This window comes from Scyliorhinus torazame, chromosome 6 (assembly GCF_047496885.1).
Source record: "Scyliorhinus torazame isolate Kashiwa2021f chromosome 6, sScyTor2.1, whole genome shotgun sequence".
Classification (NCBI taxonomy): Eukaryota; Metazoa; Chordata; class Chondrichthyes; order Carcharhiniformes; family Scyliorhinidae; genus Scyliorhinus; species Scyliorhinus torazame.
The window spans coordinates 44397704-44421901 of record NC_092712.1 but is presented as its reverse complement, the minus strand read 5'-3'; the positions used below and the strand labels follow the sequence as shown (position 1 = coordinate 44421901).

The window sequence follows — 24198 nt, the reverse complement described above, 5'->3', positions numbered from 1 at the left end:
ACGTTATCTGTCTGAGCTCACACTGCCAAAGATCAGAGTGTTGATCTCGTATAGACAAGAGCCTGCTGATTAATGCGTTAATAGAATAAAGTCCCTACAGTGCAGAAGGAGGCCATTCAGCCCATCGAGTTTACATCGACACTTTAAACGAGCACTACCTAGGCCTACTCACCCACCCTATCCCTATAACCCCATCTAACCGTTGGACACTAAGTGACAATTTAGTATGGCCAATCCGCCTAACCTGCACATCTTTGGGCTGTGGGAGGAAACCGGAGCACCCGGAAGAAACACGCGCAGACACTGGGAGAATGTGCAAACTCCATGCAGGCAGTCACCCAAGGTTAGAATTGAACCCTGGTCCCTAGCGCTGTGGGGCAGCAGTGCTGACCACTGTTGCAAACTTTTATTTGTCCTGAGTAAAGCACATCCGGTTATTCTATGTCAGATCATACCGCAAGCAATGTAAAGTTGACTGCAGTAGACAGAATTTTAGTATGGTGTAACATATCAAATGACTTAAGTTTGTGGAACCTATTTGTACCTGTCTTTTTTTGCTGAAAGGCTGTTCCCATTTCCCCATTTACTTGACTGTCTCATACAAACGTGTTCTACCTTATTGTTGTTGGATCGTGTAGAATAACACAGACCCTGTGATCTGTTTTCTTTTATTAATTCAAGGGACGTGGCTTCGCTGGATAGGCCAGCATTTATAGCCCATCCTTAATTGTCCTTGAGAAGGTGGTGGTGAGCTGCCTCATTGAACTGGTGCAGTCCTGTGGGCAGTGGATTCAATAGTTACTCTATAATTGGACAATTAGTGGGCTTTAGGATGTCTGGCCTGCCCAATGGCTAATGTCATACCACACCCATTTGGTCTGTTTTTCTGTTGGTGTCATGGATATAAGTAAGCTTGAAATAGCAGAACGAGGTAGATAGTGCAGTGGGTGAAAGGTCATTTTCCTCTATGGATTCCAGTCCAACATCAAAGAATGTGAGAAAGAGTTTGAAGCTAAACTAATCGGCCTGTTTTCCAATAGACACAAGACAACAGCTCAAAGTTGCTGTTAGTTTGGTAATTGCTAATCTAGCTCAAGAGGCTAAATAGGTTCACTAGTTTGTGAAATGGAAAAATGCAAGGTTGTTGACTGAAGTTCTTGGAGATTCAGGATGAGTAGGTGGACCTTTTTATTTACTAATGAGTTTAATTTGACTTAGAAGCATTTGATGCTTGAAAAGTAGCATTCTTTTTTTGGTGATTGGACATAACTTTCTCAAGAAAGATTAGATGGAGCAACTGCACACTACGTGATGCCATTGTGTAAGAATTAATATTTTACCCAAATCATGCACAAGTCTTGGATTTTGTCAACAATAAGAACATAGGTTTATTTTAATTGGGTTACGTGCACCAATGCAGTTTGGTTTCTTGGGGAATATTTGTTCACAGTTTGGTTCTAAGTTGCAAATGTTCAACTTTAAAGTTTGTATGGAACAAATTTATGGCTGTGCAAATGGAAGACAAAAAATTCAAATGGTGACATGAATATTGTGAACACAATCATTGGGAATTCCATATTTCAGCCAGGTTTTTTAGGGAGGGGCTCAGCGGAGGCAAAATGCTTCCCCAAAATGTAGGGAGGTTGGGGTTGAGACAATCGAGAACAGGAACTTACTTGGCCACTCTCACTTCTCAGTATCACATAGGGAATAACTAAATCCTTATAAATGTATTTATTCCTTTTTATTCAGATCATTGAAACGTAGCATTTTACAGGATTATGTACAAAGTTTCTTGTAACAGATTATCCAATAACATGATCCCACCATTTTATCTTGCATGTGATTTTGTGTTGCTTGCAATAGAAAACAGTTAAGTTGCCCACCTCTAATTGCTGTTGAGAAGACTATGATGGCTGCCTTCTTGAATACTACAGTTTATGTGCTGTATGTACATGCACCATGCTGTTACCTCTATGGTTTGATGTAACTGGGTGGCTGTCAAGATTCAACCATACTGCTGTGGGTCTGGAGTCACATGTAGGCCAGACAGGATAAGGACAGCAGATTCCCTTCCCTAAGAACTGAAATGAAGCAGATGATTTTTATCCCATAGTTTCATGGCCGCCATAGCAGAGATCAGCTTTTTATTCCGGATTTATCAATTAATTGAATTTAAATTCCCTCAGCTGCTGTGGTGGGATTTGCACTCTAGTTTCCCGAGCATTCATTTCTGAATTACTAGTCCAGTAGCATTACCTCAATGTTACCGTGCATTTGACTCTCTTCAATGCCAACAGTGAGAAATGGCAGAAGTGTACCGGTAGCAAATCCGAGATAAAATAATGGCATGATGACCAGTTGCAACCTCACAAGTAATTGTGTACGTAATCCCGTAAAATACTAAAAGTGCTGAAATGATTTGAATTTCAAAATTTTGGATAGAATCAAAATGAATGATGTGCATGGAGTAGGGGCGGAGAGCTAACGTGGCCCAGCAGTAGTAAGATAATTAGAATTAAATATTTCATAATGTCAGTCTTTTAGGAAAAGATGACTTGGTATTCATATTTATCTGTTTCTCTTTTAGGGAAATCCTCATTGACTATTCAGTTTGTTGAAGGACAGTTTGTGGACTCGTATGACCCCACAATAGAAAACAGTAAGTAATCTGCTTTAATATTGCCTGTAAAATTTCACAGTATGCTAAACTCATTTGACATGATTTCAGATGAATGTTCCTTGTAAATAGTAAAAATATGTGCAGCCTGTTTTTTACCCACTTGCACTTGTTCCAATCTTCCGAGTCGTAACTTGTATAAGTGAAACACTTCTGTTTGAACAAATGTAGATAAATACAGCTGAACAGTAATTACACCTTGCATGGTTCGGCTGTTGATACCAGCTTCCAAAGTAATATTTTAATATACAATGTGTACATTACATGTATATTACAATGAGTGGAAATTTCCGTTGCAATGGGCTGGAATTGTGGAATTTGATGCAGGGTTTTGAAGTCTTTCAGCCCTTCCCAAGGGTTGTGAGAATTTCAAACAGAGCTCTTTTTGTGTCAGCTTTTAAAAATATTCTGGTAGATTCCCACCACATTTTAAGGCAAATTAACTTGAAGTGCTCTATTATTAAATCTACCCCCCCCCCCCCCCCCCCCCCACCCACCCCAAGTTTCCCAGTGCTGAAATACTAAGTAGCATAAATAGGGGGAGTTGGCTCATGGGTGATTGTCTTCAAGATTCTGCCCAAAATCAGCAGCAGTATAAAAGTGGTTTTGAAGAGATTGTTATTGCACTGTACCTACAGTCTAGAAGCGCATAATATTACTGGTCTGAGGTTGAGCCATGAGTTTTGAATTTGAGTTTGCATCCCAGCCTCTGGTGGCGTTCGCATTCCAGCTTACGCTGGCATCAAGTTGAGTATTTTTTTGCTTAACCTGAACAGTACTTGCTTCATGATGATGGAAGAAAACCCACAGAATTATGCATGGAAATATTAGACTTTAAATGAGACCCAAATTTTTTAAAAGGGGACAAATCCCAAAGATGGTTGAAAATGCTCAACCAGTTACAGCCGGGAATTGCTGCAGGGTGATTCTCCAAGTGACAATGAAATCCCTTCCTGTTTCAGGGCAGGCTGCTTCTAAAAGTATCCAGAGATTGATTACCATCTCCGTTAAAGACAATGGGGACAATGTCCATCGTATCTCAAGAGATCCTGTGTGTGATGCTTAGACAGAATTGTGGATTCACCATTCACTTACAATATACAAAGAATTGGTTTAAAGGAAGCAAAGAAAGCTGCCCTGGTGCCTGGCTGAGTGCACGCTATAAGCAGCTGAAGGTTTTACAGGTTTGTGACCCAGTAACAGAAGCAGCCAGTAGTGCCCCAGCAAAATTGCAGGTATATCTTAATCTTTCTTACTGTGGAAGTCAGCCCTGCCTTATGCCAGCGTAAGGGTTGGAGCTGAGGAACAGCACCTCGCCTTCCGATTAGGCACTTTACAGTCTTCTGTACTTAGAGTTCACCAATTTCAGATCATGAAAACCCAGAACCCCCACCCCTACCCACAGGACCATTTGTAACTTGTTCTTGTGTTTTGACAGAGCGCTGACCCATGTTCTGCTATCTTATCTTTATGCCACTATTAACACCATCTTTAATGTTACCATCAACACTTCCTTTGTCTTGTGTTCATGACATCTTTGTCAATCTCTCCTGAGCTCCAAACTATCCAGGACCACCTACTTTGCTCCACCCCTTTTTTATTTTAGATTTCCAGCATCTGCAGTATTTTGCTTTCATTCAAGTTGTTTTAACCTGTTGCTTATGCTTGTGTCGTCCAGTGGTACACCCCTCAATGTTCCACCCCCCTGGGAGGATGGCCTGGCGTGGGAAGGAACCGCTATGCTGGCAGTTAGCATGAAATTCCAGTGAGGCCTAAAAATCGTCAAGTAATGCTACAATACGAAGAACTGGTTGAACTAATGCAACACGACCCATTTAGGTGCGAGTAGAGAATGGGCACTGCAGTCATTACATTAACATTAATTACTAAACTTCTGGCAATTGTTTTGCACCAATAAATTACAAGCAGCATGTAAATTATTTCCTTTTATTCCTGCATGCATCCTGATACATCTTTACATAGTTCTTATATTTTCATGGGTATATCTAGCCCCTGCACGTCTGCAGGCTGTCATAAAGCACTTGTGACATAGTAATTGCTTACAAAGTCCCTATTGTTTTGTAGGCGGAACATTGCTAGTTTGTATAGAGAAAGACCCCACAAACAGCAGTGGGATAAATAACCAGTTAATTATATTTTTGGTATGAGCTGAAGGATAAATGTTGGTCAAAACCTTGGGAGGACTGGCCAACCATTTTTCAAATAATGATGAAGAACGTGCATTGCAGTACCAACCTTGACTGTGTACTCCAGTCCCAGAGTAGGGCTTGAATCCATCACAGAGGTGAAGTGCTGAATAAAATACACACAGGATAGCTGCAGAGAAAACCCAAGAAATCGACAGGAAGAAATTGTTTTAATTGGTCGCCTAAATACGTGATAATGTTGAAAATAAACAAACATAGATACATAGAAGATAGGAGCAGGAGGAGGCCTTTTGGCCTTTCGAGCCTGCTCCACCATTTATCACGATCATGGCTGATCATCCAACTCAATACTCAACACTCAAAAACAGCTTCTTCCCCGCTGTTACCAGGTACCTAAACAACCCTCTTATTGACTGACCTGATGAACACTGCACCCCTGTATGCTTCACCCGATGCCAGTGTTTATCTAGTTACATTGTATACCTTGTGTTGCCCTATTATGTATTTTCTTTAATTTTATTTTCATGTACTTAATGATCTGTTGAGCTGGAAAATTTAGGCTAGCATGAACCCTTCCTTGTTGTAAAGTTCTACAACAATGGAAAAGGAAGGGGTGGCATGGTGGTGCAGTGGTTAGCACTGCTGCCTCATGCGTTGAGGACCCGGTTTGATCCTGGCCCTGGGTCACTGTCCATGTGGAGTTTGCGCATTCTCCCCGTGTCTGCGTGGGTCTCACTCCCAAAGCCCAAAGATGTGCAGTGTAGGTGGATTGGCCACGCTAAATTGCCCCTCAATTGAAAAAATAAAGAATTGGGTACTCATTGACCTATATATTTTACGCCCAAATTGAATGCTATTTGCTGATATTGAAATCCACCTGTCCCAGTCTCCTCCCCCCTCTTTCTCTCTCTCTCTCTGTCTCTCTCTCTCTCTGTCTCTCTCTCTCTCTCTCTCTCTGTCTCTCTCTGTCTCTCTCTCTCTCTCTCTCTCTCTCTCTCTCTCTCTCTCTCTCTCTCTCTCTCTCTCTCTCTCTCCTCCCCCCACATTCATTTAATCTATCAATATTTCTGTTATTTTATGCTCCCGCCTATACTGCTTACAATGCCATCTAGTCTTGTGATATCGGCACACTTGAATATGTGACTATCCATCATCTAAGTCGTTAGTGAATAGTTGAGGCCTCAACACTGGCACCTGTGAGGCGCCATTAGTCACATCCTGCTCACTATCTACTATTCAGCCAATCTAAACATATAATTTTCCCTCCGTTCTTGGGTTTGAATTTCAGCTAACAGCAACAGAAATTTGTATTTAAGTAGCAACTTTAAAGTAGTGAATCATCTGAAAGCACGACACAAGAACATTTTAAAGCAAAGTAAGGCACCGAGCCATGTCAGATAATATTAGGACAAAATCGAAAGCAGTAGGTTTTATGGAGTGACTTGCAAGATGAAGAGACGGGAGGGTTATAGGGAGGATATTCCAGAGGCAACTGAAGGCACAGCCACCAATAGTAGAGCAACTAAAATTAGGGATTCACAAGGCCAGAATTAAAGGAGCACAGATATCCCAGAGGGTTGTGGAGCAGGAGGAGATTATCAAAATAGGAAAGGGCAGAGCCATGGAGAGATTTGGAAATGAGGGTGAGATTTCAAAATAAGACATTCCTTGGCCAGAAGACCATGCAGGTCAGTGAGCAGAGGAGTGATGGGGAATAGGACTTGCTGTGTCTTACGATGGAGGTGGCAGAGTTTTGGATGACTTCAGGACTACGAAGGTAACCGTATCTTGTGAGAAATTTCATTGAATGCCTTCTGGAAGGTTAGATAAATAACGTCGTTAGACATTCCTCTGCCCACTGCTTCAGACACCCACCTCTTCAAAATGTTTGATAAATTTCAACATGCATGGACCTACTCATTACAAATACATGCCATCAGCTAAATATTTTTAAGGCATTATGGACTCTACTAATTTCCCGACAGCAGATATCATACTAAATAGTCTATAATTCCTTGGCTCTTCCTCTGATACTGTTAATAGTGGAGTGGCATGCAATTTTCCAATCTACAGGAACCGCTCTGAGTAAAGAATATTTTGGAAGAGAATGGTTAGGACACCTGCAATGTTCTCTCATACTTCCTTTAAATTTCTGGGATGAAAATATTTGGGCCTGTAGTGTGTCACTCATCATTATTTTCTCCATTACTTATTTTCATTTTGTTAATTTTGGCAAGCTAGTGTTCCCTAATTCAATACAAGTTTCCTTGGGATGCCGAGCATTCTGTCATCTTCCTCTGCTTAATTTTTTAATTTAAAAAAAGTTAATTTATGGGATGTGAGCGTCACTGGTTAGGCCAGCATTTATTGCCCATTCCTAGTTTCTCTTCAGAAGGTAGTGGTGAGTTGCCTTCTTGAACCGCTGCAGTCCTTGAGGTGTAGGTACACCCATTGTGCTGTTAGGGAGGGGGTTCCAGAATGTTGCCCCAGCGACTGTGAAGGAATGGTGATATATTTCCAATTCAGGGTGGTGAGTGACTTGGAGGCGAACTTCCTGTGTTCCCAGGTATCTGCTGCTCTTGTCCTTCTAAATGGCAGTGGTCGTGGGTTTGGAAGGCTCTGCCTGAGGAACCTTGGTGAGTTACTGCAGTGCATCTTATAGATAGTACACGTGGCTGCTACTGTTCATTGGTGGTGGTGGGTTTGAATATTTGTGGAAGGGGGAACAATCAAGTGGGCTGCTTTGACCTGGATGCTGTTGAGCTTCTTGAGTGTTGGAGCTGCACTCATCCAGGCAAGTGGTGAGTATCCCATTATGGAGCTGTGATGATTGACCTCCAACCACCACAACCATCATCCTTTGTGTCAGGTATGACTCCAACCAGCAGAGAGTTTCCCCCCTGATTCCCATTGACTCCAGTTTAGCGAGGGCTCCTTGATGCCATACCTGGTCAAATGCTGCCTTGATGCTGAGGGCAGTCACTCACATCACATTCAGCTCTTCTGTCCATGTTTGAACCAAGGCTGTGATGGAAGTCAGGAGCTGAGCAATCCTGGCAGAACCCAAACTGAGCGTTCGTGAGCAGGTTATTGCTGAGTAAGTGCCGCGTGATAGTACTGTTATTGATTCTTCCATCACTTTGCCGATGATGAAGAGTAGACTGATAGGGTGGTAATTGGTTGGATTGGATTTGTCCTGTTTCTTGTGTACAGGACATATCTGGGCAAATTTCCACATTGCCGGGTAGATGCCAGTGTTGTAGCTGTGCTGGAACAGCTTGGCTAGCGGATGTGGCCAGTTCTGGAGCACAAGTCTTCAGTACTATTCCCAGGATATTATCAGGGCTCATAACCGCTGCAGTATACAGTGCCTTCAGCTGTTTCTTGATATCACATGGAGTGAATCGTATTGACTGAAACGTATTGACTGAAGACTGACATCTGTGATGCTGGGGACCTCCGGAGGAGACTGAGATAAATTATCCACTTGGCACTTCGGGATGAAGATTGTTGCGAATGCCTCAGCCTTGTCCTTTCCACATATGAAGTCTTACAACACCAGGTTAAAGTCCAACAGGTTTGTTTCGATGTCACTAGCTTTCGGAGCACTGCTCCTTCCTCAGGTGAAATATTCACCTGAGGAAGGAGCAGCGCTCCGAAAGCTAGTGACATCGAAACAAACCTGTTGGACTTTAACCTGGTGTTGTAAGACTTCGTACTGTGCTCACCCCAGTCCAACGTCGGCATCTCCACATCATTTTCCACATATGTGCAGGGCTCCTCCACTATTAACGATGGAGATATTTGTGGAACCACCACCTCCAGTGAGATGTTTAATTGTCCACCGCCATTCGTAGCTCAATGTGGCAGGACTACTGAGCTTGGATCTGATATGTTTTTGTGGAATTGTTTAGCTCTGCCTATTACATGCTGCTGATGCTGTTTGGCACACAAGTAGTCCTGTGTTGCAGCTTCACCAGGTTGACACCTCATTTTGCGGTATGCCTGATGTTGCTCCTGGCATGCTCTCCTGCACTCTTCATTGAACCAGTGTTGATCCCCCTGGCTTGGTGGTAATGGTAAAGTGGGGGATATGTGGGGCCATGAGGTTCTAGATTGTGGTTGAATGCAATCTGCTCCTGCTGCTGATGGCCCACAGAGCCTCATGGATGTTCAGTCTTGAGTTGCTAGATCTGTTCAAAGTCTATCCCATTTAGCACGGTGGTGGTGACACACAACACAATGGAAGGTATCCTCAATGTGAAGACGGGACTTCGTCGCCACAAGGACTCTGCGGTGGTCACTTCTACCGACACTATCATGGACAGATGCATCTGCAATAGGCAGATTGGTGAGGATAAGGTCTGGTATGTTTGTCCCTTTTGTTAGTTGCCTCACCACTTGCTGCAGTCCCAGTTGAGCAGCTATGTCCTTTAGGACCTGGCGAGCTCGGTCTGTGGTGGCACTAACGAGCCATTCTTGGTGATGGACATTGAAGTCCCCCACCCAAAGCATATTCTGCGCCCTTGTCACACTCTGCTTCCTCCAAGTGGTGTTCAACATGGAGTACTGATACATCAGCTGATGGTGGCCGTTTTGTATCATCATTAGTATTCCACGGTTCTACATTGCTCCTGACCACACTCTTTTTCTGAATATAATTGTAAGTTTTGGTGTTGAGTTTGATATCCCTTGCCAGTTTCTTTCCAAAGTCCCTTTTGTATCTATTGCTACCTGTTTTATCACCCCTTTTTGTTTGTTGGTTCTCACTTGTTCATTTGTACCTGGCCATTCTTGTATGCGTTGTATTTTAGTTTTAGATTATCCCGTAGCTCCTTTGTTACCCATGACTGTTTTTGACAAGTAGAGTTCTTGCCCTTGGGGATTGTGTATCATACGAAATTCATAAAAACATCACCCGCTGATCTGAGTTTACCTTCAGAGAGTTGTGCAACTATCTTTTGAGTCATATTGGTGAGTAGAATTTAGATTCCTGTTCCTGACCTTTATCCAGCGACACCTGAATACACCCATGGATGAATGAAAACTGGTTTCAATTCTATCGTGAAGCCTGCTGTAGTCAGGTAGCTTTTTGACACTGTAAAATGGCTGGAATGTGTCCAGTCCATTTGGAACTGTATTTCAACAAGGGATTGAAGTCTTCAGGAGAAGATCTGTGCGGAGTCTGCATGTTCCCCCCGTGTCTGCGTGGGTTTCCTCTGGGTGCTCCGGTTTCCTCCCACAGTTCAAAGACGTGCAGGTTAGGTGGATTGGCAATGCTAAATTGCCCTTGGTGTCCAAAAAGGTTAGGAGGGGTTATTGGGTTACAGGGATAGGGTGGAAGTGAGGGCTTAAGTGGGTCGGTGCAGACTTGATGGGCTGAATGGCCTCCTGCACTATGTTCTAAGATGGGGCAAAATTAAATATCAAGCTGACCATTAATCTTTCATTTAACTGATTTGTAAGCTGGTCAGCAAGCTGTAATTATATACCAAGCAAGAATCAGAGGCAAAAGCTAGTTTAATCTGACATTTGAGGCTAGATGACAATGCTAGGTAAAATAAAAGTGAGATGCTATTTAATGCCTTTGGACTTTTCTAAAGATTAACCTTGTAGACTTGTTTGGCACTTTGAGACTGGCATTCTTAAGTTAGCTGGGAAGGGAAAAGAGAAATCATGAGTGGAGCAGTACAGCAGTAATGTTTCTAGTATAATATCCTGGAATTAATTGGACTGAAAGATGAACTAAAAACCCAGAAGGTGGTACAACAGTGATAAAACAAAATCCTGTGTTTCTGGAAATCTTTTATCCTTGTTACTGACAACATACTGTCATGGCTCCAAGGAGAATTATGTTTCTGATCTAATTCTACTCAAATTCTTGCTAAGTTGTGGCTTTCTAATTTGGTCTGTTTTATTTTAGTGAGGGGGAAGCTGTGATAAATTGCCATTTCAGTACACCCACTGAGCTTGATTCACTGAACAAAAATTAAGCCTGGTGTCGATTTGTAACCTAGCAACTATCCAGAAGGAAAGAAATCTCAACCAAGCAGTTAAACCCAAGAATGATGGTCGGGATCTAACCACTTCATCTCCTTTTGAAACATATTGACTATTTTGAGCTGTTTACAGCAGTAACGTGATGACTGAGTTTAAAAGTAGCAGGTCACTTACTCTGTTAAATCCTTTATCTATTTCTTGTCCTGTTGCGCATCAGGAATGATTGCAACGGTATCTGTGATTAAACTTTATCTAGTGTACTTTGTTGTCCATCGCATGACAAATAAAAGAAGAATGACAACACTCACCACCAAATGTAACACCAATCTCTTGGCCCAATGTTGCTGGTCATCCTATAGGGTTGATGATTTTGCATGCCGAGGAGGCCCTTTTGCACGAATAGTAGGCTGCGTGCCCAAATACAAGAGCTGCTTTATAGAAGTAATTTCGAGGTATGCACCTTGTGGTGTAAGGAAAGAATCAACCATTTCTCTTTATAATATTTGTACAGTTCTTCAGGCAAAGAATATGATTCAAGTTCTGCAATACCACGTCTGCCATGCCAGGCTTTTCATACAAAGTGAAGGGGGTCATGTAAATGCAGTCATGAATCTTCAACCAAATGCACTTTAAAAAAAAAAAGTGCTGCATTGTTTCATTCTAATATTGGCAGGAGCCAAAGCTTATAGTAAGTGCTCAGAAAACCCTCTTATGCAATAGGCAGTCGGCTGCAACTTCTTGTGATTGACCAAGCAGTTTTACAAGTAGGATTGGGGGATAAAATGCGTGGAGTGCCTTTTCACATTTCACAATTCAATGAAATGCAAAACCTCCAGCTGGTTGGGTGGCTGAGTCTGGCATGGTAGAATTTGCACAATGTTTCATGGCCTCGATGAATAAAGTTGCAAATAAAAACAAAACAAGAATGATGTCAATTCTGTGATAACCTAGCAACCATCTAGAAGAAAATTCGGTAAGATGGGATGTAATGCCTTCAGCCAATGCAATCTATCAATTTGCTTTCTTGGAAATAACAGGCTTTGTTATTGTTCAGAGTTAAGTTTGTTTAAATTTAATATGAATGTTCCATTAGTGCGTACCAAATGGATCCAAAAATTAGATAATAGTCTTTGCATTATATCAATTTTCTGCCTTCAGTGTCTCCATTTGTCTGTTTTTCTTTCCTCTGTGCCTCAATATTGAATGTTATTTTGGGTTTGCTAGTGACTGGTCTGAATGTACAGTAGCACAGTGGTTAGCACTTGCTTCACCGTGCCAGAGTCCTACGTTCGATTCCCGCTTGGGTCATTGTCTGTGTGGAGTCTGCCCGTTCTCCCCGTGTCTGCGTGGATTTCCTCCGGGTGCTCCGGTTTCCTCCCATAAGTCCCGAAAGACGTGCTTGTTAGGTGAATTGGACATTCTGAATTCTCCCTCAGTGTACCCGAACAGGAGCCAGAGTGTGGCGACTAGGGGATTTTCACAGTAACTTCATTGCAGTGTTAATGTAAGCCTACTTGCGACGCTAATGAAGATTATTAATAAATCTGCCTTTCCTACATGTGGTGATTCCCTGTTCAATTGAAAAATATTGCAAAGCTCTTCACTGTTGTCTTCCTGTACCTCCCAGTGCCAACTTGACTTGTCACCCAGTAACTTTTATAAGTAATTTTGTTCTCTAGGTTCTACTTTGCGGTGCATGAGAGAAATGTCCAACTGTTTTTCTCTCCTAAAATTGTGACAATAAAATCTATGATCATCAATCTGTGATGCAGCACAGAAGCACATACGAACCATCACATCTCTGCTGGTTCAAAAAATTCTCAATACAAGAGATAACTTGGCTGAATATAGAAAGTTGAATGGAAGAGAAAAAGAAAATGAGGTAAAGAGAGACTGGCAGCTAACATTAAAAACCTCCTCAATTTACTTACACATGCACTTTTAAAATTTTAACTATCTCCTTTGATGCACCATTTGTGTCAGGAAAATAAAAGTTTAAATATTTTGTCTTCTAATATCCTCATATATTGGAAAGCAAGCTTGTCGGGGTGTGACTGGTTTAATTGGAATAGAGACAACCTGCAAAGGTCAAACATCAATGAGAAGGTGTGAAGCCAGTTGGTTTGATATCGTGATGAATAGAGCTAGAGGGGAAAAAACAATTCAAGGTCTCAAAGAAGACATGGTGGCTGGTGAGATCTCAAAAAGGCAGAGTGTGGACTAGGCCAGACCTGGGCAACCAATTAGCCATCCTTCAAGAAACGGGGAGCTTTGGCGATCACTTGCGAACGAGTATGATTGCTCACCTAAGAAACTCTGTTATTGGTCATGGGCTCTGTGTGCCCTTGCATGGCCAATGAGCCCAATTCTAGAGCCACATCTTCGACTGCGACACTTGGAAAGTGTTTCTGACATGTGAGGGCGGTCATTGGACTATAGATCGTTGGTGTTCCCTTCTCGGGTCTCTTTTCCGGGCCACCTCTTGCAGTTGGGTGTCCTTGAAGAATTAAGTCCCTTCAACCAGGAGGCTCCTCCAAGTAGGAGTCTCTTCTACGCAGGAGTCTTCCAGGCACTGGTGTCTATGTTGCATTTCTTTCAGGGTGTCTTTGAAGCACTTCCTTTGTCATCCTCGGGAGCCTGCCTTGAGCTGGGCCAAGAAGATTTGCTTTGGCTCCTGACATCCTAAGCATATGGCCGACCCCGCGTAATTCGTTTCAGATGATCATGGCCTCGATGATGGTGCTCGTGGCTCCTTAAAGGATGCTGGTGTTATTATGCCTGTCCTCCCAGCTGATGTAGAGAATGCATCTCAGACAGCGGTGATGGTACCTCTCCAGGGCCTTGAGGTGGCGTCTGTATGCAGTCCCAAGTTTCTGAGCTGTACAGACTCCGTATGTCTTGTACACGAGGATCTTGGTGTCAGCACAAATGTCGTGGTCGGCAGAGACTCGTGTTCAGGTGTCAAAAGGAGGTGCTTGCAGATTGGATACGATGTTCGATCTCTGCACCTATGTCAGCCTTTAATTAGAGGTTGCTCCCCAGGTAGGGGAAATATACCATGTTTTGTAAGGTCTCCCCATTGCTCTTGGCAGAGGGAGCTTCCGCAAAGGTATCGAGAATGGCTGGAAGATTCTCTTAGAGGAGATGGCAATGTCATCCGCATACCAAGTTCCACGAGCGATCAGTGCCATTTCCTCCTTGGATTGCAACCGGTTGAGGTTGAAACTTTTTCTGTCCCATCTTTTAGACGATGTCCACTCCACTGGGAACTTGTTCTTCACCAAATTAAGGATATTGGCAATGAAGATGGAGAAAAGGGAGGGGGTGATGACACATCCCTGCTTGACTCCAGTCTTGACCTAGATAATTCTTTAAGGACTGTTGCCATCAGAAGGGGGGTTAACTCTAATTATTTCAGTCAACATCTGTTTGGAAAGGTTTAAAAAAAGTACTGTTAACTGTTAAGATATTCTTGTTTTTTTTAAATAAATGTTTCATTTTAATATATAATTGTCGCATCCAGAGGACTGGAGATTCGCGAATGTGGTCCCACAATTTAAGAAAGGCTGTTGGGATAATCCAGGGAACTACAGGCCAGTGAGTCTCACGTCAGTGGCGGGGAAACTAATGGAGAAAATTCTGAAGAAGAGAATCTATCTCCACTTAGAGAGGCAAGGTTTGATCAGGATTAGTGAGCATGGCTTTGTCAGAGGGAGATCATGCCTACCAAATTTGATTGAATTTTTTGAGCATGTGACTGTGTAGATGAGGCTCGTGCAGTTGGTGTAGTTTACATGGATTTCAGCAAAGCTTTTGACAAGGTCCCACATGGGAGACTTATAAAGAAGGCTAATGCACATGGGATACATGGGAATTGGATTGGATTTTGTTTATTGTCACGTGTACCAAGGTACAGTGAAAAGTATTTTTCTGCGAGCAACTCAACAGATCATTAAGTACATAAAAAGGAAATAAAAGATATACATAATGGGGCAACACAAGGTACACAATGTAACTAGATAACACTGACATTGGATGAAGCATACAGGGGTGCAGTGTTTGCGGTCAGTCCATAAGAGGTTCGTTTAGAAGTCTGGTAACAACGGGGAGAAGCTGTTTTTGAGTCTGTTTGTGTGTGTTCTCAGACTTTTGTATCTCCTGCCCGATGGAAGAAGCTGGAAGGGTGAGTAAGCAGAGTGGGAGGGGTCTTTGATTATGCTGCCTGCTTTCCCCAGGCAGCGGGAGGTGTAGATGGAATCAATGGATGGGAGGCAGGTTCATGTGATGGACTGGGCTGTGTTCACGACTTTCTGAAGTTTCTTGCGGTCTTTGGCCGAGCAGTTGCCATACCAGGCTGTGATGCAGCTGGAGAGGAGGCTTTCTATGGTGCATCTGTAAAAGTTGGTATGAGTTAATGTGGACATGCCGAACTTCCTTAGTTTCCTGAGGAAGTATAGGCCCCATTGATGCTGACAGGGGTGTGTACAGTACATTGCTTCCTGAAGTCAATGACGAACTCTTTAGTTTTTCTGGCATTGAGGGATAGATTGTTGTCGCTGCACCACTCCACTAGGTTCTCAAACTCCCTCCTGTATTCTGACTCGTCGTTATTTGAGATCCAGCCCACTAGGGTCGTATTGTCAGCAAACTTGTAGATGGAGTTGGAACCAAATTTTGCCACGCAGTCGTGTGTGTACAGGGAGCATAGTAGGGGACTAAGTATGCAGCCTTGCGGGCCCCGATATTGAGGACGACTGTGGAGGAGGTGTTGTTTATTCTTACTGATTGTGGTCTGTGGGTCAGAAAGTCGAGGATCAGTTGCAGTGAGGAGCCAAGTCCTAGGTTTTGGAGCGTTGATATGAGCTTGGCTGGGATTATGGTGTTGAAGGCGGAGCTGTAGTCAATAAATAGGAGTCTGATGTAGGTGTCGAGATGCAGAACTGTAGTTCGATTCAAAGCTGGCTGAGCTGTAGGAAACCGAAGGTGATGACAGATGGCTACTTTAGTGACTGGAAACCAGTGACCAGTGGCATACCACAGGGATCTGTGCTGCATCCCCTATTATTTGTCATTTATATAAATGACTTGGATGACTAAGTGGGGGGTAGGATCAGCAGGTTTGCGACTGACACATGGATAGACCGGGTGGTTTCTCTCTTCTCTTTCCCCCCCCCCCCCCCCCCCCCCCCCCCCCCCCCCCCCCCCCCCCAGGGTTGCTGCTGCTGCTGACCGATCAACCTCTAACGCTCCGTGAGATAGCCTAGGAACGGTTGCCGCCGCCTGTAGAACCCCTGCGCGGACCGTCTCAAGGCAAACTTAATCCTCTCTAGCTTTATGAATCCAGCCATGTCGTTTATCCAGGCCTCCACGCTAGGGGGCTTCGCCTCCTTCCACATTAGCAAGATCCTTCGCCGGGCTACTAGGGACGCAAAGGCCAGAATGCTGGCCTCTTTCGCCTCCTGCACTCCCGGCTCGTCCACTACTCCAAATATTGCTAACCACCAGCTTGGCTTGACCCGGACTTTCACCACCTGAGATATTGCTCCCGCCACTTCTCTCCAGAACCCCTCCAGTGCCGGGCATGACCAAAACATAGGGACATGGTTCGCCGGGCTCCCTGAGCACCTTCCACATCTGTCCTCTACCCCAAAGAACCTACTCGACCTCACCCCCGTCAAGTGCGCTCTGTGAACCACCTTAAATTGTATCAGGCTGAGCCTGGCACGAGGAGGAGGAATTAACCCTACCCAGGGCATCGGCCCACAGAGCTTCCTTGATCTCCCCCAGCTCCTCCTCCCATTTACCCTTCAACTCTTCTTCTAGCGCTTCACCCTCTTTCATCTCTTGGTGTATTGCCGACACCCTGCCCTCCCCGACCCATACACCCGAGATCACCCTGTCTTGAATTTCTTGTGCCGGGAGCAACGGAAATTCCCTCACCTGTCGCCTCACAAAAGCCCTCACCTGCATATATCTAAAGGCATTTCCCTGGGGTAACTCAAACTTCTCCTCCAGTGCCCCTAGGCTCGCAAATGTCCTGTCAATGAACAGGTCCCCCATTCTTCTAATCCCCGCCCGATGCCAGCCCTGGAACCCCCGTCCATCTTCCCCGGGACAAACCGGTGGTTACCCCTGATCGGGGACCACACCGAGGCTCCCACTGCACCCCTGTGCCGTCTCCACTGGCCCCAGATCCTTAATGTTGCCGCCACCACCGGGCTCGTGGTATACTTTGAAGGCGAGAACGGCAGCGGTGCCGTCACCAATGCCCCCAAGCTCGTTCCTTTACAGGACACCATCTCCATCCTCTTCCATGCCGCCCCCTCTCCCTCCATGACCCACTTGTGGACCATCGCCACAATTGCTGCCCAGTAGTAGCTCCCTAGGTTTGGCTGCGCCAAACCTCCTCGGTCCCTACTGCGTTCCAGGAACCCTCTCCTTACCCTTGGGGTCTTATTCGCCCACACAAACCCCATAATACTCCTACCTACTCTCTTTTATAAAAAAAAAAGCCCTTGGTGATCACGATGGGAAGGCACTGAAACACAAACAGAAACCTCGGAAGGACCACCATTTTGACCGACTGCACTCTATCCGCCACCGAGAGCGGTAACATGTCCCATCATTTGAAGTCCTCCTCCATTTGGTCCACCAACCTCGTCAGAGTCAATTTATGTAGGGCCCCCCCAACTCCTGGCTATCTGGATCCCCAGATATCGAAAACTCCCCGCCGCCCTCCTCAGCGGTAGGTCCCCTATCCCTCTTTCTTGGTCCCCTGCCTGTAATACAAAGAGCACACTCTTCCCTACATTGAGCTTAAAGCCCGAAAACTCCCCAAACTCCCTTAGAGTCTGCATGACCTCCACCATCCCCTCCATTGGATCCGCCACGTACAGCAACAGGTCATCCGCGTATAGCGACACCCGATGCTCTTCTCCCCCTCGGACCACCCCCCTCCATTTATTAGACTCCCTCAGTGACATGGCCAAGGGTTCGATCGCCAATGCAAACAACAGGGGGGACAGGGGGCACCCCTGCCCCGTTCCTCGGTACAGCCGAAAGTACTCCGACCTCCGCCGGTTCGTCACTACACTCGCCACCGGGGCTCTGTAAAGGAGCTTAACCCAGCTGATAAACCCTCCCCGAACCCAAACCTACGCAGCACCTCCCAGAGGTATTCCCACTCTACTCGGTCAAAGGCCTTTTCCGTGTCCATAGCTGCCACTATCTCCGCCCCTCCCTCCTCCGATGGCATCATTATCACGTTTAAGAGCCGCCGCACATTAGTGTTTAATTGCCTGCCCTTTACGAATCCGGTCTGGTCCTCATGGATCACCCCCGGGACACAGTCCTCAATCCTCGTGGCCAGCACTTTTGCCAATAACTTAGCGTCCACATTGAGGAGCGAAATCGGCCTGTACGATCCACATTGCAGTGGATCCTTGTCCCGCTTTAGAATCAAGGAAATTGTCGCTTCCGACATTGTCGGGGGCAGCGTCCCCTCCTCTCTTGCCTCGTTAAAGGTCCTCACTAGTAGCGGGACCAACGGGTCTACGTACTTTCTGTAGCACTCCACCGGGAACCCGTCCGGCCCTGGGGCCTTCCCCGCCTGCATACTCCCCAAACCCTTGCTCAGCTCCTCCAACCCGATTGGTGCCCCCAAACCAGCCACCTCTTGCTCCTCCACCCTCGGAAACCTCAGTTGGTCTAGGAATCGTCTCATCCCCTCTTCCCCCGCTGGGGGCTGGGATCTGTACAGCTCTTCATAGAAGGCCTTGAATACCTTGTTTATTTTCGTTACACTCCGAACCGTGGCTCCCCTTCCATCTTTGATTCCCCCTATTTCCCTCGCTGCCGTCCTCTTACGGAGCTGGTGTGCCAGCATCCGACGAGCCTTTTATAGACCGGGTGGTTAACAGTGAGGCTGAGTCTTGGGTTACAGGAAGATATAAATGGGATAGTCAAATGGGCAGAAAAGTAACAAAATTTAATCCTGAAAAGTGGGAGGTGCTACACTTTGGAAGGAGCAATTTGACAAGGAAATATTCAAAGTACTCCGCTGTGACCTCACCAATGTTCTGTGCAACTTCAACATGACTTGCTTTTGTAATCTATGCCACGATTGATAAAGGCAAGTGTGCCACATGCCTTTTTCACCACCCTATTAACCTGCCCTTCTGCCCTGAGAGATCTATTTGCAAGTATGCCACGGTCTCTTTGTTCCTCAGGATTTCCCAGTGTGGTGCCATTCTTTGCAGTTTTGATTCCCACATTATCGGAAGGATGTAATTGCACTGGAGGGGGTGCAGAGAAGATTCACCAGAATGTTGCCTAGAATGGAACATTTAAGTTATGAAGAGAGGCTGGATAGGCTTGGATTGTTTTCGCTGGAGCAGAGAAGACTGAGGGGTGACCAGATTGAGGTGTACAAGATGATGAGGGCATGGACAGGCTGGATATGGAACAGCAGTTCCCCTTAGTTGAAGGGTCGGTTACGAGGGGACACAAGTTCAAGTTCACCACTGAAGGGTAGGAGGTTCAGGGGGGATTTGAGGAAAAGCATGTTTACCCAGAGGGTGGTGACAGTCTGGAATGCACTGCCTGGGAAGGTGGTAGAGGCAAGTTGCCTCACATCCTTTAAAAAAAAAAGTACCTGGATGGAATTTAATCCTTGGCAAGTCTTGACATTCGAGGCTATGGGCCGTGTGCTGGCAAATGTGATTAGGATTGGCGTATCAGGTATCGTTCATGCGGTGGTGCAGACTCGAGGGGCCGTTTCTGCACTATATTTCTGTGATTCTGTGATTTGGGCTGAAGTTACTTCCTGATTTTCAGAGAACTTTACAATACATAAATCACAAAACCATCCGGTAGCCATGCCATAACATTCACCACAACTTTGCCACAGTTGCAGATTTACTTGGGCATAGTCCCCAAAGGCCCTTATCTTTGTTCAGATAGTTAAAAAGATACAGACTTGAAAGGATATGGTGCACAACAGGTTGAGCAATCCATCACCAGATGTGACTGGACCACATTTTTTTTATTTAAAAAAAAAAAAAAAAATGTTTTTATTAAGAATTTTTAAACAATATTTTCCACCTTACAAACAACCCCCCCCCCCCCCCCCCGGGTAACAAAGAAAAGAAAGGGAACTCGCGTGGCAAGACATGAACATGGCAAGTCAATAAGATACAGAACTTTGTTCATTGGATTCATCCCGTACATGTCAGTTTCCGGATCATTCATGTGTTTTCTTGCTCAAATGCCCCCCAAAGATCCCCCCCCCCCCCGCTGCTGTCCGACCTTCATCTAACGTTCCGCGAGATGGTCTAGGAACGGTTGCCACCGCCTGTAGAACCCCTGCACAGACCCTCTCAAGGCAAACTTTATCCTTTCCAACTTGATAAACCCAGCCATATCGTTTATCCAGGCCTCCAGGCTGGGGGGCTTCGCCTCCTTCCACATTAGCAAGATCCTTCGCCGGGCTACTAGGGACGCAAAGGCCAGAATGCCGGCCTCTTTCGCCTCCTGCACTCCCGGCTCGTCCACTACTCCAAATAGTGCTAGCCCCCAGCTTGGCTTGACCCGGACTTTCACCACCTTAGATACTGTTCCCGCAACTCTCCTCCAGAACCCCTCCAGTGCCGGGCATGACCAAAACATATGGACATGGTTCGCCGGACTTCCTGAGCACCTCCCACATTTGTCCTCCACCCCAAAGACCCTACTCAGCCTCGCCCCTGTCATATGCGCTCCATGAACCACCTTAAATTGTATCAGGCTAAGCCTGGCACACGAGGAAGAGGAGGGCATCAGCCCATAGCCCCTCCTCAATCTCCTCCCCCAACTCCTCCTCCCATTTACCCTTCAGCTCCTCTACCAAAGCCTCCCCCTCTTTCATCTGGTATATCGCCCACACCTTGCCCTCTCCAACCCATAAGCCCGATATCACCCTATCTTGAACCCCCTGTGTCGGGAGTAGCGGAAATTCCCTCACCTGCCGCCTCACAAACGCCCTCACCTGCATGTACCTGAAATTGTTTCCCGGGGGTAGCCCAAACTTCTCCTCCAGCGCCCCTAAGCTCGCAAACGTCCTGTCAATGAACAGGTCCCCCAATCTTCTGATCCCTGCCCGATGCCAGCTCTGAACACCCCCCCCCCCCCCCCCCCCCCCCCCGTCCATCCTTCCCTGTACAAACCGATGGTTGTCTCTGATTGGGGCCCACACCGAAGCTCCCGTCGCACCCCTGTGCCGTCTCCACTGCCCCCAGATCTTTTGCGTTGCCGCCACCACCGGGTTCGTGGTGTACCTTATCGGCGAGAGCGGCAGCGGTGCCGTCACCAGTGCCCCCAGGCTCGTTCCTTTGCAGGACGCCATCTCCAACCTCTTCCACGCCGCCCCCTCTCCCTCCATCACCCACTTAGGATCATTGCCACGTTGGCTGCCCAATAGTAACCACCCAAGTTTGGCAACGCCAACCCTCTATCTCTGCTACGTTCCAAGAACCCCCTCCTTACCCGCGGGGTCTTGCTCGCCCTCACAAAACCCATAATGTTCCTGCTTACCCTCTTAAAGAAGGCCTTCGTAATTACAATTGGGTGGCATTGGAATACAAAAAGAAACCTCGGGAGGACCACCATTTTAACCGACTGTACCCTACCCGCCAGCGAGAGTGGCAGCATGTCCCACCTTTTAAAATCCTCCTCCATCTGTTCCACCAACCGCGTCAAATTAAGTTTGTGCAGTGCCCCCCCAGCTCCTAGCTACCTGAATCCCCAAATATCGAAAGCTCCTTTCCGCCCTCCTCAATGGTAGGTCGTCTATCTCTCTTCCCTGGTCCCCCAGATGGATCACAAAGAGCTCACTCTTTCCCACATTGAGCTTATAGCCCGAAAAGTCTCCAAACTCCTGTAGGATCTGCATGACCTCAACCATCCCCTCCACTGGATCCATCACATACAGCAACAGGTTGTCTGCATACAACGACACTCTATGTTCTTCTCCCCCTCGAACCACCCCCTTCCATTTCCCCGACTCCCTTAACGCCATGGCCAAAGGTTCAATTGCACAGCAGCCCCAACATCCGTTTCATGAATCCAGCATCGTCCCAGTTCGGGGCATATACATTCACCAGTACCACCTCCGTCCCCTGCAACCTACCACTCACCATCACGTATCTGCCTCCCTTGTCCACTACTATGTTCTTGGCCTCAAACGACTCCTGCTTTCCCACCAGTATTGCCACCCCTCTATTCTTCGCATCTAGCCCTGGATGGAATACCTGTCCTACCCATCCCTTCCTTAACCTGACCTGATCTGCCACCTTCAGATGCGTCTCCTGAAGCATGGCCACGTCTGCCTTCAGTCCCTTTCGGTGCGCGAACACTTGGGCCCTCTTAACCGGCCCATTTAGGCCTCTCGCATTCCACGTGATCAGCCGGATTTGGGGGCTACCCCCCCCCCCTTCTGCCGACTAGCCATCTCCTATCTTAGGCCAGTCCCGTGCTTGCGCCTCCTGCACCCTCCAGTCGCCCAGGCGGGGAACCCCCGTCCCGACCACCTCTTCCATTTTCAGTTCCCCCTCGGACAGTGCAGCAGCAACCCTAAACCCCCCCCCCCCCCCCCCCCCCCCCGCCGCTAGCTCTACATCTAGCTCTTTTGCTCCCCCCATATTACTTCCGTGAGTCAGCTGACTTCTGCTGACCCTGGCTTCCCCCACCTTCCCGTTGATCTCCCCGTGTGGGAGTCTCTCCTCCTTACCTTCCTCCATGTTTCTCTCTCCCTCTTCCCCCCCCCCCCCTTTTGGCGCGGGAAAAAGCCCACGCTTTCCTGAACCCGCCCCGCCCCCTGTGGCGCAGCTCCTGTTACGGCCCTTATCCCAGTTCCCTCATCCCCGAGCCTCACCTCCCTCCAGCACCGACGCCCACATTCCCCATCACCATCATCTCGTCTACAGAAAAGAAAAAAGGGAAATTTTAGGAATTTTAACCAGAACTCTACCCACATCCCCATCCATCATCCCACCCATGAAGTATTCTTTGCCCTTATATACAACCCCATATACAACCGACATCTCCCCCCGCAACCCCATCCCCTCCATTCGAGTCCAGTTTTTCCGTCTGAATAAAGGTCCAAGCCTCTTCTGGCATTTCAAAATAATGGTGTCGGTCCTGATAAGTGACCCACAGTCGCGCAGGCTGCAGCATGCCGAACCTGACTCTTTTTATGCAGCACCGCCTTGGCCCGGTTGAAGCCAGCTCGCCTCCTTGCCACCTCCGCGCTCCAATCCTGGTAAACTCGGATCACCGCGTTCTCCCATCTACTGCTCCGCACCTTCTTGGCCCATCTCAGCACACTTTTTCTTTGTCCGCGAAGTGATGGAACCTTGCCACTATCGCCCTTGGCGGCTCATCGGCCTTGGGTTTCCTCGCCAGGACCCGGTGGGCCCCTTCCAGCTCCAGGGGGCTCGGAGAGGCCTCCGCAACCATCAACGAATGGAGCATCGTACTCGCGTACGCCCCGGCATCAGCTCCCTCCACTCCTTCGGGAAGACCCAGAATCCGGAGGTTCTTCCTCCTCGACCTGTTCTCCAGGACCTCCATTCTCTTGGCCCACCTCCTGTGCACCACCTCGTGTGCCTCCATTTTTACCGCCAGGCCCAGGATCTCGTCCTCGTTGGCATTCACTTTATCATTCACCTCGCGAAGCTCCACCGCCTGGGTCTTCTGGGTCTCCTTCAGCCCCTCGATCGCCAACAGCATTGGCGCCAGCACCTCCTTTTTCAGCTCCTCCACACATCGCTTGAGGAACTCCTGCTGGTCCAGCCCCCATGCTGCTCTCTCTCCGCCATCTTGCTTTTTTCCCCTCGTTTTGGTCTCTGCTCCAGGGCCTCTTTTCTCGTCGTTCCACCGCTGATCTCGGCCATAAATTGTAAGGGGGGACCTTACTGCACCTTCCCACACGGGATTAATTTTAAAAAAAACTCCGTTGGGGCTCCTCTGGAGAGCCCGAAAGTCCGTTGTTGCGGGAGCTGCCGAAACGTGCGGTTTAGCTCCGCATCGCCGCAACCGGAAGTCCCTGACTGGACCACTTAAAGCACAACTAGGTCCTAATCTCATTTGCTAAAACTGCTCACTACCCCTCTCCCCTGTCACCTCCAACAATGGTTAACTAGCTCAACGACTTTTCTCACCAAGATTTAGGCAGTGCAATCCGATGCCTCTGCCACATGCCCCCCTTTCCACTAGCCCACTTGGCCAAACTTTCTTCAGTGTTGCTCCTTGTCCTAACGTTGAACTCACACCTTTCTCTAGTTTCTCTCCTTATCTCCCATAAAACTCGTCTGA

The 24198-nt window shown here is 46.8% G+C and overlaps 1 protein-coding gene across 2 annotated transcripts in view; it reads left to right on the top strand.

Moving 5' to 3' along the window:
* Nucleotides 1-24198, top strand: part of rheb (Ras homolog, mTORC1 binding) — a 159408-nt gene that overhangs the window by 62349 nt on the left and 72861 nt on the right. For both annotated transcript variants that reach the window (XM_072508162.1, XM_072508163.1), the window contains exon 2: nt 2591-2662. In XM_072508162.1, the coding sequence (XP_072364263.1) occupies nt 2591-2662 (72 nt within the window). The remainder of the gene's footprint in view (nt 1-2590; nt 2663-24198) is intronic.